General features: G+C 36.5%; 3 protein-coding genes across 6 annotated transcripts in view; all 3 read left to right on the forward strand.

Moving 5' to 3' along the window:
* LOC109089764 (G-protein-signaling modulator 1-like) overlaps positions 1-2,819 on the forward strand; it is a 17,404-nt gene extending 14,585 nt beyond the window's left edge. Inside the window, exons 1-3 of one of the 4 annotated variants that reach the window (XM_019103737.2) lie at positions 1-448; positions 1,016-1,346; positions 1,468-2,819. The exon at positions 1-448 is cut by the window's left edge and continues 257 nt beyond it. In XM_019103737.2, the coding sequence (XP_018959282.1) occupies positions 1,035-1,346; positions 1,468-1,653 (498 nt within the window). In that variant the 5' untranslated portion in view covers positions 1-448; positions 1,016-1,034 and the 3' untranslated portion in view covers positions 1,654-2,819. Of the gene's footprint in view, positions 449-966; positions 1,347-1,467 lie in introns of all 4 variants that reach the window. The other 3 variants (XM_019103732.2, XM_042724799.1, XM_042724798.1) reach the window with 3 other exon arrangements.
* Positions 2,820-5,220: 2,401 nt separating this feature from the next.
* LOC109086426 (adenylate kinase isoenzyme 5-like) lies at positions 5,221-11,455 on the forward strand. The gene is made up of 8 exons (XM_042724800.1): positions 5,221-5,572; positions 8,211-8,397; positions 8,836-9,009; positions 9,181-9,353; positions 10,224-10,337; positions 10,427-10,618; positions 10,768-10,854; positions 10,945-11,455. Exons 1-8 carry the CDS (start codon positions 5,513-5,515, stop codon positions 10,963-10,965), a joined length of 1,008 nt encoding a protein of 335 aa, XP_042580734.1. The 5' UTR covers positions 5,221-5,512; the 3' UTR covers positions 10,966-11,455.
* A 1,915-nt stretch (positions 11,456-13,370) lies between these two features.
* Positions 13,371-14,154, forward strand: cmlc1 (cardiac myosin light chain-1). The gene has a single exon (XM_042724801.1). The coding sequence runs from the start codon at positions 13,441-13,443 to the stop codon at positions 14,029-14,031; it is 591 nt and encodes a 196-aa protein (XP_042580735.1). The 5' UTR covers positions 13,371-13,440; the 3' UTR covers positions 14,032-14,154.
* Positions 14,155-14,843: the final 689 nt, after the last annotated feature.

Below are 14,843 nucleotides of genomic sequence, written 5' to 3' on the forward strand. Positions count from 1 at the left end.
AGCGAGATTTGGAAGCCGATTTCCAGTTCCTATAGCAACCATGATGTAAGCGTAGAGGGGCAACTGCGCCCCATTTCTCTCTATCTCTCCCCCCTCACTCTCCCTTTCTCTCCCTCTCCCCCTCGAAAAACACACAGCCCAGCACACAGGAAACCTGGGTGTAGAAGATAGGGAAGTCATCCTCATTTTGCTGGAATATAAGCCATTTTTTCTTGTATTTATATTCTTTTTTTTTTTTTTTTTTTAGTGTTTTTAAGATTTGCAAGCCATTCAGTAGCATGTACGTTTCAAACCTGGGAGAGAAAGGTCTGCTTGTCATGTCTGCCAAGAAAATCATTTAGTGCCAGAGGCTGTAGCAATTGGTGTATGGCTGTTCTTAGATGAAGTCCTTGTAGAGAGCGCCTTTGTGAACTTTATTGCTTTTGGATTTTTTGAAAAGGATAAAACTGTAAGTCATTTTAAAACTTTGTCATATGTAAAATATGTCATGCTTAAATATTGCATTTCTAGTAAAATATCTCAAATGTTTATGTGATGTTACATATTATATTTATTAAAAGCTGTTTTTTTTAGAATAAAAATGTTTCAATGTTATTCTTTTAGTGCTATTCTAACACCAAATGTAAAAATTGGATTAAAAATTGTTAACTTATTCAAACTTTGCTGGTCTGCAGTTTAGGCATCATGCTAACTCTAAAATAAGTTATTATCCCAGATATATTTCACACCTAACTTTTCAGGCTCACAGAAGTAAGTCTGCTTTAATAAAAGTTGACAAGTTTAAACGTTTAATAATCTAAATGTAGTTTTTAGTTCATGTTTGTATCATTCTGGGAACACGAAAACATTGTTAGTTGTTATACTGACATTCAGTTTCAAGTTTTCATGTTTCAACGTGCTTCAAAATCAAGGAATTCATTAGTCATTGCAAGAGTGTTTAATCTTTTGCTCTGCATTCTTTTTAAGGGTAAGTCCCAGTTACCTCTAATGAGGTCTGCCCTTTCACTGTGCTCAGAGACCCCAGAAGCAGCGGCATGGAGAACCGGCGCTGCCAGCACCCTCAACAGTCCAATACCCAGGCACAAGAGGCCTCGTCTGGGCCGCAGTCCTCCATGCCCCAGTCCCCTTTACTGTCTGGAGCCTCCTCCCTCATCTCCCTTACCCAGACAGAGGAGTTCTTTGACCTGATAGCCAGTTCCCAGAGCCGCAGACTGGATGACCAGAGAGCCAGTATAGGGGACCGTCTGGGCATCAGGATAGCACAGAACAATGTGGGACACTTGTGTGAGGCATGTAGTCCACAGGAACCTAGTGATGAGTTTTTCAACATGCTCATAAAGTATCAGGTAACACAATAGCAATTGAAATTTGATATCAGATGTGAGATGTACAAATGTGATTTACACTTACGTTCCTCAGACATCCTGTTTGCATGTTGTGAACTTTCTCACTTCTCTCCCCCTCCAGTCCTCCAGAATCAATGATCAGAGGTGCTCTTTGCCACCAGCACCAGACCCAGATGAAGACTTCTTCAGCCTTATTCAGAGGGTGCAATCCAAACGCATGGATGAACAACGGGTTTCTTTTCCTTCTGATGAAACGGATGAAACAGACTTAAATTATAAGTCCAAAACCTCTGAGGGCTCAAGCTAGAGACTGTAGCACTTCTGATACGACTTCCACAAAGTCTTCTGCAAACTCTGACTCTCTGGCTGCACATTTTAAAGATCTTCCAAGGCTGGGGTTAGGGGGGAGTAATATAGGTTTATTTTAATTAGTAGGATTATATCATGTTGAATTGTTTCATATTTTTACAGTCACCTTGAGTTACCCTGAGGTGAATCCAAACTCGACAGATGTGATTCTGAGGAAATGGAAACACTCACATGTTTGTATGTTCCAATAATTGTTCCTTCACAAAAGTGTTTGTGCAGATTTCAAGCAAAGCAACGCCATGGAAAATGATTAACATGATGCTTTCCAAGGATAATATTACTAACTACTGTCACACAACACAATATAGATCGGTGTGACAAACAACAGCAGCACATAATCTACAAACAGGTGCGTGTTCATTTAACTCAAGTGGAAAGTATGTTTCAGCACACACTGAATATGAATGAACTGATACCAGCAGATGGGAGCAATTGTATTTGGCATGACACTGAAGTTGTATGGCTCATGGATTAGTTCATGTGGTTGTCTAATTCTGCTGATAAGTAATATAAGTAATACTAATAGTAACAGACTTAAAGGGTTAGTTCACCCAGAAATGAAAATTAGCCTGTGTTTTACTCACCCTCAAAGCATCCTAGGTGTATGTGATGTTCTTCTTTCAGACAAATCTTATACTAAAAACTGTCCTGGCCCCTCCAAGCCTTTCAATGGGGCTAAGCAGGTGTTGATTGTCAACAGTTCAGAAGACGTGAAATAACGTAATGATGCACATCTGTAATAAAACATCCCTCACATGGCTCCGGGGGTGTGAATAAAGGCCTACTGTAGTGAATCCATGCATTTTTGTAAGATAAATATCCATATTTCAAACGTAATAAACACTTTTCTATCACTTCCACCTTCTGTCAAGCCATTCCGGCGGATGACATAATACGTTGGTGTTGCAGGATTAGTGACGAGCGCGGAGACAAAACAAATTTAGAAGCACAAAACGAGGATTTGTAAAGAAAAATGTCAGAGGATTTCGATATAAGCCAAGAGGAGACTGGTTTTCCTTTGCTAAAGTAAGGAAACTTTATTTCCTTTGCTCCTATAAGAAAAATTTGCTAGACCTGTATACTGTATCTCAAAAGATACAGCCCTGCATCAAAATAAGTACAAATGACATAAAACGCATACCACAGACAGTGGAAGTGAGAAAAAAGTGTTTATTACGTTTGAAATATGGATATTTATCTAACAAAAATGCATGGATTTGCTACAGGAGGCCTTTATTCACCCCCCGCAGCCATGTGAGGTACGTTTTACTACAGATGTGTGCACTTTATTTCACGTCTTCTAAACTGTAGACAACCAACACCCGCTTAGCCCTATTGAAAGGCTTGGAGGGGCCAGAACAATTTTTTATATAACTCCGACTGGATTCGTCTGAAAGAAGAAAGTCACATACACCTAGGATGCTTTGAGGGTGAGTAAAACATGGGCTAATTTTAAAAAGTGGATAATTGTTAGTCTGTGAAAAGTGGATAGACTCATTTTAAGGTGCACTGTTTAACATGGCTTTTTGTTTCATTGGAATAAAAGTGATGTTTTAGTATGAATTTAGTTTGTCTTTAATATTATTTTTCAGTGGGGATGATAGTATGATTTCCTTGCAAAATTTTATGAATATGCTATCTCCTCCAAACAGTGTAAAAAATACATGGCATGGTTCACCCTATAAATTAAAATTTTGTCATCTTTTAGTCACCCTCAAGTTGTTCCAAACCTGTATGAATTTAACACTTTATTTTGAGGTGTCCTTGTTACACATACATGTAATTTATATTATAATAACAATTAATTATGCATAATTACATGCAAGTAACCCTAAGACAAACCCTAATCCTAACCCTAAATATATAGTAAGTATGTGTAGTTAATAAATATTACTCAGTATTTAAATGTATAATTACACTGTAACAAGGACACCTTAAAATAAAGTGTAACCAAAAATATTTTTTCTGCTTAACACAAAATAAGACAGTTTTAATGAGTAACAAGTTTCTGGTATTTTTTCCATATGTGGAAGACAATGGAGACCAACAATTCTTCATAATATCTCATTCAGGTTTGGATCACCTTGAGGGAGAACAATTTTTTTGGTGAACTATTCATTTAAGGTTGGCTTGAACTTGTCTTAAATCAAGGCTATATACATTCTCTTTTAGTATAAATATATACAGATTGAGGTTTAAATATTCTGTGACCACAAGTCAGATTTCACAATTTCGAGACGGCATTTAATTTCACACATAAAAATCAAATGGATTCTGTTTGTTTGTGCAGACACAACAAGATTGCCTCAATCAATTTGAGGTGGGATTATTTTCGTTTAAAACTCGTTTGAGAACAACCATCATTTTTGTACAGAGCCACATGACATGCAGAAAAAAAGATATCAACTTAATAATTTGTTGATCTTGTTTTATTGAAATTGCTCTCACTATTTTATATTTTGTGGCCAGACTGTACTGCACTAATACCTCTCCCTGTTTAATTCAGTATGTCTAAATTGTGGATTTAACTAAAACGAGGAATAAAGTAGCCTAGGACAATTTGGCCCCAATTGACGTAAAATGAAGGAATGAAGTCATGAATGATCATTGCTGGGTAGTTACTAATTAGATGTATTTGTCCTAAATCTTCTTTTTTTCCCTTTCTAAATTTTTCTACTTTGAATTTACTTTTTATAAAAATCCTACTGCTTGCATATAAGTCTTCCAGTTTTATGGAACTGTACATGTAACTTACATGGAAAATTGAGAGGTCACACAATTTAGTTTAATTTGTCATTATTATGATTTAATTAATTATTAGCTTTTTATCACCTCAGCAACCCCCTGCAGTTATTTCAGGAACCCCTTTGGGAAACCCTGGCATAATGTAGGCTAATGTTTAATGCACTTCATGATGTTGATAACAAAAGAATGGAAACATTGGAAACATTTTCTGACAAGTTAGGTGAAATGTAATCTAAAAGCAATCAAAAAACAATCAAAATATATTACCTAATCTTATGTGTAAAACCAACAGATTACTTTACTAGCTACATGTAATTTGTAGTCTAGACTACAGTTTGTAAATACTGTAATCTACCCAGCACTTTGAAAGTATTTATTTACTTATTCATGCAAATATTCATTTCTGTATAGTGACACATAAACACCTCATTTTTGATGCTTTGTCATTGTCATTATTTTTCACTTGACTAAAGACTTAAAAAAAGCTAACTATGGTTAGGCAACCCTCAAATTATTTTTCACTAACCAAACTTTTGGGTTAAAAGTTTAATGTAAAAATTTAATCCAACGGTTGGGTCAGTCCATATTTGACCCAAAACTCGGTTGAAACAGCCCAGCATTTTTTTATGTTTTATCAAATTAGATAGCAGGTAAATTTTTGTCAAACACGCACACAGACACAAACACACACACACACACACACACACACACACACACACACACACACACACACACACACACACACACACACACACACACACAATCTCTTTATCTTTTTAATGCGGTAAGGATACTCGATACTAGTCGATTAGCCTATTACTCGCGACAACACACTAAGGGTCACTTTGTGCTCAGCATTCATGAGCGTGACTATAACAACTGATGAATAAAAACATCGCCCGGAGGTCATCGGCGTCAAAGCAGTGGGGAACAAGCCAATGCGATGGTGCAAGACAGCACAGCTGCTCTGAGGGTGAAGCGCAACAGATGAGCAGATAGACACAGCTGCTGCTCTACTGACTTACAAACGCTGTTCTGGATAACCGACAACAATGAACACAAACGACGCGAAGGAGTACCTCTCCAAACGACAGATCCCACACCTTTTTGAGGTAAGAATCACCTCCAGGAGAAGCCTTTTCATAAATTTTAACATTAATATAGCAACGTCAATTAGAGAACAACGTACACATCTGGAAACATCTGCCACTATGGAATCTGATTGTGAAGTCTGTTTTGAATATTATGCCCCTTCCAGTTCTTCTTTTAAAGAGTTGATGACATATTGGTAATGATGGCTGTTTATACTGTCAACAGTTTTTATATGGGGGGGGGGGGGGTTATGGGGCTTTACTAGAGCTGTACATCAGATGTGAGCTGATAGCATGTATTAATCAAAAGTCTGTGTCTGTTTAGCATGCACAGTTACATGCTAAATTAGATACTTCAAAGTGTCTCTATGGTGATTCTCAAGTAGGTTGCTGTAATGGCAAAGCGGAGGGTCTCAAGCCTGTCAGCAAGAGGGAAGATTCTCATCAGACAGCGTCAACAAGTGCTTGTGCATGTGTGGGAGATATGTAGCTGCATGTGGTCCACAGAGGATCACAGAACACACTTTTGACTGGCTATCCATCTTTAAACTGATCCTATATATAAAGAAGCTCAATATTGTATCTCCTCAGGCAATACATAAATGGTGAAGGTTGTAAACGCGAGTTTCAGCACATCAACACTTTGACTGTCACCAAGGCAACAAGCTACGCACTTCAATTTACTTTATGTGACTCATCTTTGGAAATGTGGACAATGGAGAGCAAGAGGGAGAGAAGGACTGAAACAATAATATTCTTGCATGTGCCCGAACACACAGTTCACTGAGAAATGCAAACACGCAGGTTTAGGTTTGTGTGCATACCTCTAGACATACTTTAGCCTACATAACATCTCTCAAACTCCTCCGACTGAGACTGCATATAAGGAGTAGTTAGAAAGGTGCATCTAAAGTAGTGAACATCATTTCTGTGCATAACTATTATTTAATCTGTCATCATAGCAAGTATATCAGCTATCTCTGTAGGAGAAAATTGAGCTCTGTAGTATCATTCAGAGGCCTCAACTGACGAAAAAAAACAAAAAATGCAATTTGGTGCAGTTGCTGATGTTTATATGCCCAGAAAGTAAGATTAAATTATGTTAGTTTATAATGCAAATCAATAAAAATCTTTATAATAGTATAGCAGACTACTTAAAATGCATATAAATATCAGTTGTCACTCTATATGCCAGTCATATGTCTTAGTAAGTTCAAAAAAGCTCTGTAGTTTTTATTGTGGGTGTAAAACTGCAATGCAATACTATGACGATTGAGAGATGTACAAATAAAGACTTGATGTATCATATTTTATACTCACTTATTAATGTTTCTGTTAACATTTAAACAGAAACATTTAACATATAAAAATGATCAAGTACACCTAGGTTGCTTCACTTCCATCTTGAAAGTGAAAAAGTGAAAGTGAAAAGAAAAAAAAGTGAAAAAAGTGAAAGTTCTTGAGATATTACTAACAATATAAAAGTTATTTTATGTACTAAAAATTAGTTAAGATTTCATAGCAAAAAAGAAAAAAAGAAAACTTTTTTTTGTTATACCTTTTACTTGCTGTCGCACTTGCTTTTTTATAAAAATAATAATAATAAAAAAAACAGTATAACCTTCAGTTAGATGACAGAAAGCGCGTAGTATATTGTGTACAGCTGGTTTTTCAGCACATTTTTGATCATGTTGACAATTTGGAGACCTTGGAGTAGTAAATATGACACAATTAATCAACTTTAAATGAATTGATTTTAATAACATCTAAAATGTTATTTTACCATCTTCGACTCAAGCTAAACACATTAACTTACAGCAATAATACTAAATTTAAGGTTTTGAATAGCATAAATTGCACCTTAAGGTAACAAAGCAGGTTACTACTTTTAACAACTCACAATATAATCAAACCATGCCAAAAAAAATAACAAATTAAACAGGCTAACCTGATCAAAAAAAACCATATCCTGCTAAAAACAAGTACTAAACAAACCGGTCCTAACAAGAATCATGAGCTGGTTTAAGCTGGTTATGAGCTGGTTTAAGCTGATCATGTGCTAGTCCTTAGCTGGTCCTAAACAACTAGTTCCTGTTCAGGACCAGCTTGGACCAGCTTAAACCAGCTGCCATGCTTCAAAACCTAACCAGCATATGCTGGTTTTTCAACAGGGCTTGCCATATCAATACTGCATTAGTCCTTAAAAATGCTGTGGTCTATTATTAAACTGATACCGCTTGCAAATTCAGCCTTTGTTTTGTTTCTGTTTGGACACTGTTGCTGTATTCAGGGGTTGAATGTGTCTTTAGATACCTGTGAGGATTGATATGTAAATTCTCAAACAGCTTTATTTGCATCAAAAGAAGCAAACAGCCGATTATTTAGAGCTCAGATTTTCCATTCCATGTCCCTCTGAATGGACATTCCCTAGTCATTACTAGCTGTATGAAATGCTAACACGTGTGGGATTATTATTTTCTCCCCTGGATGTTATTAATTTTTTTCTCTCCCTGTCTTACCATTCAGAAATCGTTTAGCTTTGTTTGGCTAATAAACAAAATATGTTCTACACCCTGAAATAAAGAGTCATATTTCAGAAACACTCAACTATAAGCATTTCATAAAACAAAACTACATGAATTCTGTGTGTATCTCACAGAGCATGTTAACAGGGCTGATGTACCACAGGCCCGAGGACCCTTTGGCATTCTTGGAGAGTTGCCTGCAGAAAACGCGAGACCTCGGGGGTCCTAAATGTGTGGCCTGGGACACTTTCATTACACCTGATCGAAAACCTCTACCACCAATCACCCCGGCACAGGGAAAGAAAGCCCCCTCCAAACTCGGTAATACAGCCAATTTGAAGGCACATTATCTTAGCAAGCAACAAAATGTCTGCTTGGAAAAAAAAGTCTTGTCATACACGATGGATGCAGTAAAATGACACTGGTTTTTGAAAATGGCTGTTTTAGTTATTGCCATTTCATTTAGTTTCTAATGATTCATAAACACATAATGTCAAACAGAACAGAAAACAAAATGAATTATATTAAGCCAGCAGCGAAGGAACCATTGTGTGAATCTGAAGGACAGCTGTGAAATGAAAACTAAAGAACATTGCAAAGAAATTTAGGAATGTTAAACATGGTTCAAGTGTTTAAAATACCTAAATATCTCAATAATGAAAGTCTCACCACAGATCTGTGTGGGCTTCTATCAAATGGGTGAATTAAGAGTGCATCTGAGGTAATAAAAAAGTGAATGTAATCTGTTTCTTTCCACAGATAGTGGTCCTGGTCCAGGCCCCGGACCTTACCGTCGATATGACAGGCTGCCACCAATCCAGGCCCAGTTCTCCATAGAAAGTGACTCAGATATGACGGAGTCCTCAGGACTCATACAGGAATATGATGTCTTTGACCCATCAAAACCACGACCACACATCATATTCATTATAGGTGAGTGGTCATCACTGTCAGCTTGTCATTTTCAGTCTATTTCAATCAATTTTCTGAATTCATCTTATTCTGAATTCCAACTCTTGTAGAACTTGACCTTAATTAATTTGAAATGAGCATTTCTATTGTGCTATTGCTGTGTAAAGTGGGATTTGCTATAATATTTTCCAGGTGGACCGGGCAGTGGGAAGGGCACTCAGACAGCTAAACTTGCACATCACTATGATTACGAGCATGTGTCTGTGGGGGAAATTTTAAGGAACCAGTTGCTGCATCATGCCCCCAGTGACAGGAAATGGGAGCTAATTGCTCAGATTATTGCCAATGGAGAACTGGCACCCCAGGTTTGGCAGTTTGACCACCAAATGTGTGAATTTCACAGATATGGTATATTTACATCTGCTTAATTACTAAAATAACATAAACTATAATTCAAAGGTTTGAGTCAGTACAATTTTTTTTTTCTTAAAGAAATAATTTTAAATTATTTAAATCATATTTTTATATTATGTTCACCAGTTCACCCAAAAACAAAAACAAATATATATATATATATATATATATATATATATATATATATATATATATATACTGTAAATGGAGTATTTCACCCTAAAATCTACTCACCCTTAGGCAATCCAAGATGTAGATGAGTTTGTTTCTTCATTGTAGCAGATTTTGAGAAATTTAGCATTACATCACTTGCTGACCAATGGATCCTCTGCAGTGAATATAGCAATATTATGGATAGAAGTCTCATGTATTTTAGCTGGAAGCAATGGTTTGAAGTTAAAACATGGATGATGGAAGATATCTTTATGATGAATTTGTTTATTACAAACATGCTGGATTCGTGTGGATGACTTGTGGATTATTGTAATGTTATTATCAGCTGTTTGGACTCTCATTCTGATGGCACCCATTCACTGCAGAGGATCCACTGGTGAGCAATTAATGTAATGCTACCAAATGTCTCTCCAAATCTGTTCCAATAAAGAAACACACATCTTGGGTGGCCTGATGGTAAAAACATTTCCACTAAATTTTTGTGTGAACTCTTTAAGCAACACAAATATTTTCAACATATTGAGAACCAAATCTGCATATAAGGATCGTGTGACAGTGAAGTTTTTTTTCCCCAAACATCTAAGTACACTACTTCAATCCATGGTACTTTAGTCACCCTAGTGTTGTTCTGGCATGGTATCCTGCAGGAGACAACTATTGAAGAGCTGAAACATCAGTTTATCAAAAAGCAGGATGCTAAAGGATTCATTGTGGATGGATTCCCCAGAGAGATCTCACAGGTGTTCACCTTTGAGGAGCAGGTCAGATATTCAGCATTCTGATGGTCTACTCTATATAGTATATAAAGTCTTTGTATGCTATGAATAACACTCATACAGTATTGCTTCAGATTGGCTCCCCAGACTTGGTGATCTTGCTTGCCTGCTCCAATCAGCAACTCCGGCAGCGTCTAGAGAAAAGAGCGTCCCAGCAGGGCCGTCCCGACGACAATACTCACGCTATTGAGAAGAGACTAGATACATTTAAACACAATATCACACTCATTGCCAAGTACTACCAGGAGAAAGGACTTATTGTAAGGGTAAGATGCTGTTCTTTGCTTATTTTTATCTTAACTGTTGAATTCAGCTGGTTTTAACAGCATGGACTGTTCTGTGGATTATAACAGATGCTGCTTTGCTGTCTAGTTTATGTTATGAAACACAATTCTGTCTCACTGTGCTTGGTCAGGTCGATGCTGATCGAGAAGAAAATGACATTTTCACAGACATTTGTACCATTGTCAAGGAGAGACTGTTCCCTAGCGACACAAATGCAGTAGGTTTTTAAACAAAAGTTACACTATAAGCCACAATTTAAGCCACAGTTTTGCTTCATATTTCATAAACATTATTTTTCTCCCTGCAGAGCAGTTGTGAAGATCTTTAGAGGGACGTCTAAACATCCAACCAACTGCTGCCATTAAATCCAAAATGTCAAAAGCAGCCTGCCAAACATTTTATTTTACCATAAGTTTTCATCAATAAACTTGTGGGTCAGAGTCGAGGGTCAGGAAAAAGAGTCAAGGAAGAAATATAATATACTGTATATTTTACACTTGTTTTTGCCTCTATTTGTACTTCACTGTGAATCTTCTCTGTACAACTTTTCTAGTAATTTAATAAGAATAACTTTTTAGAGCAGACATTTTTCCAACATTTTCTGTTTTTGTTTCAGAATTTTAATGTTTTGACTTGATATTATTCATGTATGCTTGGAGCTCAAGCCAGAAATAACGTGAGTTGCTAAAAAAAACCACCAAAGTATAAAATAATATCAAATACAATAACAATATAAAATGTTTTCAAACAATTTACCTCACCTATTCCTTCCTTAATCCAACATTAAATGGATTAAATAATTACTGATTATTAACTAATTTCCTTATGAACGCAGTGTTTCTGGTTTTATCTTACTCCACAATATGAGCACATTCAAGAGAGACAGAGATAGAGAGAGGGGCACTACAGACATGTCCTCTGGCTGTGTTCTCATTAATAGATCTTCATTCCAGCTGTGTAATTTTTTTCACAGTAGGACATTATTGAACATAACTCCCTGCCCTTGCTGACAGACCTTGACCAATCACGCAAGTGCCAAAATGCTGTTACTTTAAATACTGAGGAGTATTGAAAAATTAGTGGGAAAAGTTGTAAAGTCTATATTTAACATCAGTATCTATTTCATGTAATCTCTACACTGACATTGCTTGTGCATTTTCTGAACACAAATTCACAATTGAGCCACTAGATGGCAGGCTTTTATTCCTTAAAAATTATTTGTTCTATAGCCTCCCTGGTTTGAAAGAGTTCATTTATAACCATCCACAATTATACCAGCCTATGCCATTTTAAGAAATTAATATTATGAATTTTTAACTTTTGAATCTGTGAACTGATTAATAAAGAAAAAAAAATATTTTAAATAATTGCTTGGAAAAACATGAGCTTTGAGTTTGCTTTTTAACTATACACTATATAACATTTACCATACAAAGACCATGATATCTTTATTTTGTGCCAAGTGTGCTTAGAATACTGTGTTATCAACAGCATCACTTTGACAGAGTGCTGGTATGTGCTGCTTCTCAGAATAGATCCACCCTTATCACCTGCCTGCATGGCAAATTACTTTCAGCTCTTCGTGGCACGGGTAGAATACTCCTCTTTGCTTGCATATAATACAGCTTCAGGTTTTCAGAAGTAGAATTTAAATTACTGCAATCTACATATGACATAAATGCACTATGATCTGAATGTTGTTCAGAAAATGTTCTCTTTCATGTTCTGGACTAACATAGTTTAAAGCTTGAACCAAAAAATATCACTGAACTCTAAAACCTTGGTGCATTTTTCACTCTTCTTAACTCTGTTCTGCTGTATGTTCTTGAGCTTTTCCGCTCTTAATAATTATTTTCTTTTTCATATTTTCTTTCTTCTGAACATAAAAGAAAAAATGTTTTTGTTCATACAATGGATGTCAATGGTCACCAAAAATGTTACCAACCTTCTTCAAAATATCTTCTTTTGTGTTCCATGAAAGAAAGAAAGTCATACAGGTTTTAAAACAATATGAGGGTGAGAAAATTTCATTTTTGGATAAACTAGTTCATGGACAGTTCACCAACAAATGAAAATTGTGTTATCATTTACTCGCTCTCAAACTCATGCCATAAAAAAAGGTTGGATAGCTTTAAATTGGTATTCTCCCAAACACAGTAGCTGTCCTTGGCACAGTTATGAAATAAATACCCTTGTCTGATTCAACAAATCATTATTTTTAGTGCTTTTCAGTTGATCCAGTTAACAAAACTGAATCATTCATTAGTGAGTCAAACTGTTTCGGTTTTAAGTTCAATTCACTCAAATTGATCAATCATCTGGAAGTGGAAATTATCAGTAAATAATGACTTACATCTTGGTCTGTTTCTCACATAAAGATATGTGAATTAACAAATGTTCATTTTTTAGGTTACTCTAACTTCTTTATATGCTAGCATAATTTACCTGTTGATAAAAAGCCAAATAAATAAATAAATAAATAAAAAAACCTACTAACAGGGTTTCATTTAAAGCTGACTACAGGGTATAGGCTATTTAAGAACATTTATTGAATTTGTTCATTCCAATGAGGTAACAGGGCGGTCGGTCTGGTTTTATCTACTAGACAGAAGCATTTCAACATGGTATGAGCAGCACTCAAGTCTGTACCAGTTCATTTCCTTATATAGTATGTCACTATTCCAGTTCTGATAAGGTTTATCACATTCTCTGACACATCAATATAAAAGCCCAACTGGGGCTTTTACAACACACTTCCCAGCGTTTCCACTCTCTCTCCATCTCCACTCTTAACATTGGCATTATGGCACCGAAGAAAGTTGAACCCAAGAAACCAGAGCCTAAAAAACCAGAGCCTAAGAAAGAAGAAGCCCCAGCTCCTGCCCCAGTTCCAGAGACCCCCAAAGAGCCCGAGCTGGACCTGAAAAGTGTCCCACTGGAATTTACAGCTGACCAGATTGAAGAGTTCAGGGACGCCTTCACTCTCTTTGACGAGACGCCAACGGGCGAGATGAAGATAAGGTACGCCCAGTGTGGAGACGTGATGAGGGCTCTGGGTCACAACCCTACCAACGCTGATGTCCTGACTGTGCTGGGGAAGCCCAAGGCTGAAGAGATGAACACCAAATACCTGGACTTTGAGACATTCCTGCCCATGCTGCAGCATATCTCGAGAACCAAGGACCAGGGGACATTTGAGGACTTTGTTGAAGGTCTGAGAGTCTTTGACAAAGAAGGAAATGGAACAGTGATGGGTGCTGAGCTCCGTCATGTCTTGGCAACACTTGGGGAGAAAATGACAGAAGATGAGGTGGACCGTCTGATGGCCGGACAAGAAGACGCCAATGGCTGCATTAACTACACGTCCTTCATCAAGCACATCCTCTCTGGGTGAGCCGGAGCTGCAAAGATTGCTGAATGAAACTGGAACTCTAAATGGCAACTGTCAAAACACTGAAAGAAAATATGTCTTGTCTGTATGTCTTGGAAAGCATCAAATAAAAACCATCCAAATTTTGTTTCGTCTGAGATTTTTTTTTTTTTTTTTCTTGTTGTTGAGATGTAAAACTCAGATGTGTGTAAAGAAGGAAGGTAATATCTACAGTACGTAGACCTACTCTTAAAAATAAAAGGGCCAGCAAAAAACAAAAAAGGAGTTTTGGGAGTGATGTCCTTTAAGTATTTTTTTCTTAGTGCCATAAACAACCTATGTAACCATTAGTTATAATTTTCGGATTAGCTTGGCTGTGTGGCATATTGGTTGCATACGAAAGTGCATACTATACAGTAGGCTAGGCAAAAAAAATAAAAAAACCTTTGTCTGAATTTACAGTATTCACAAAATAGTAGGTAAAAAGTCCCAGAGTAAACATTTTCTGAGATTCTGAAGTGTTTGATGGATATTTTACTATTCTAATGGCCACAGGAGAGCATTTTTAAGAGGTTTTGCATTTGTTTATCTGCATCTGTCAGCTATTAAATAATTGATATTTAAAAAATGTTGTTAGGATGTTAATTATTTATAATGTAGGCCTACGTAAAATGTAGTTTTTAAAGACGTTTATCAGATGTTTGTACCCAGCAGGGTGAATGTGATTTAAGTGTGTGTACGTTTTAAGTAGTTATAAATTCAAAAGAAGTAACTAATCAGAGATTATGCAATTTCCAACACAGCCATCGTGTCCAACAGCACTACTTTTCACTGTT

The sequence above is a fragment of the Cyprinus carpio genome, chromosome B5 (assembly GCF_018340385.1).
Source record: "Cyprinus carpio isolate SPL01 chromosome B5, ASM1834038v1, whole genome shotgun sequence".
Classification (NCBI taxonomy): Eukaryota; Metazoa; Chordata; class Actinopteri; order Cypriniformes; family Cyprinidae; genus Cyprinus; species Cyprinus carpio.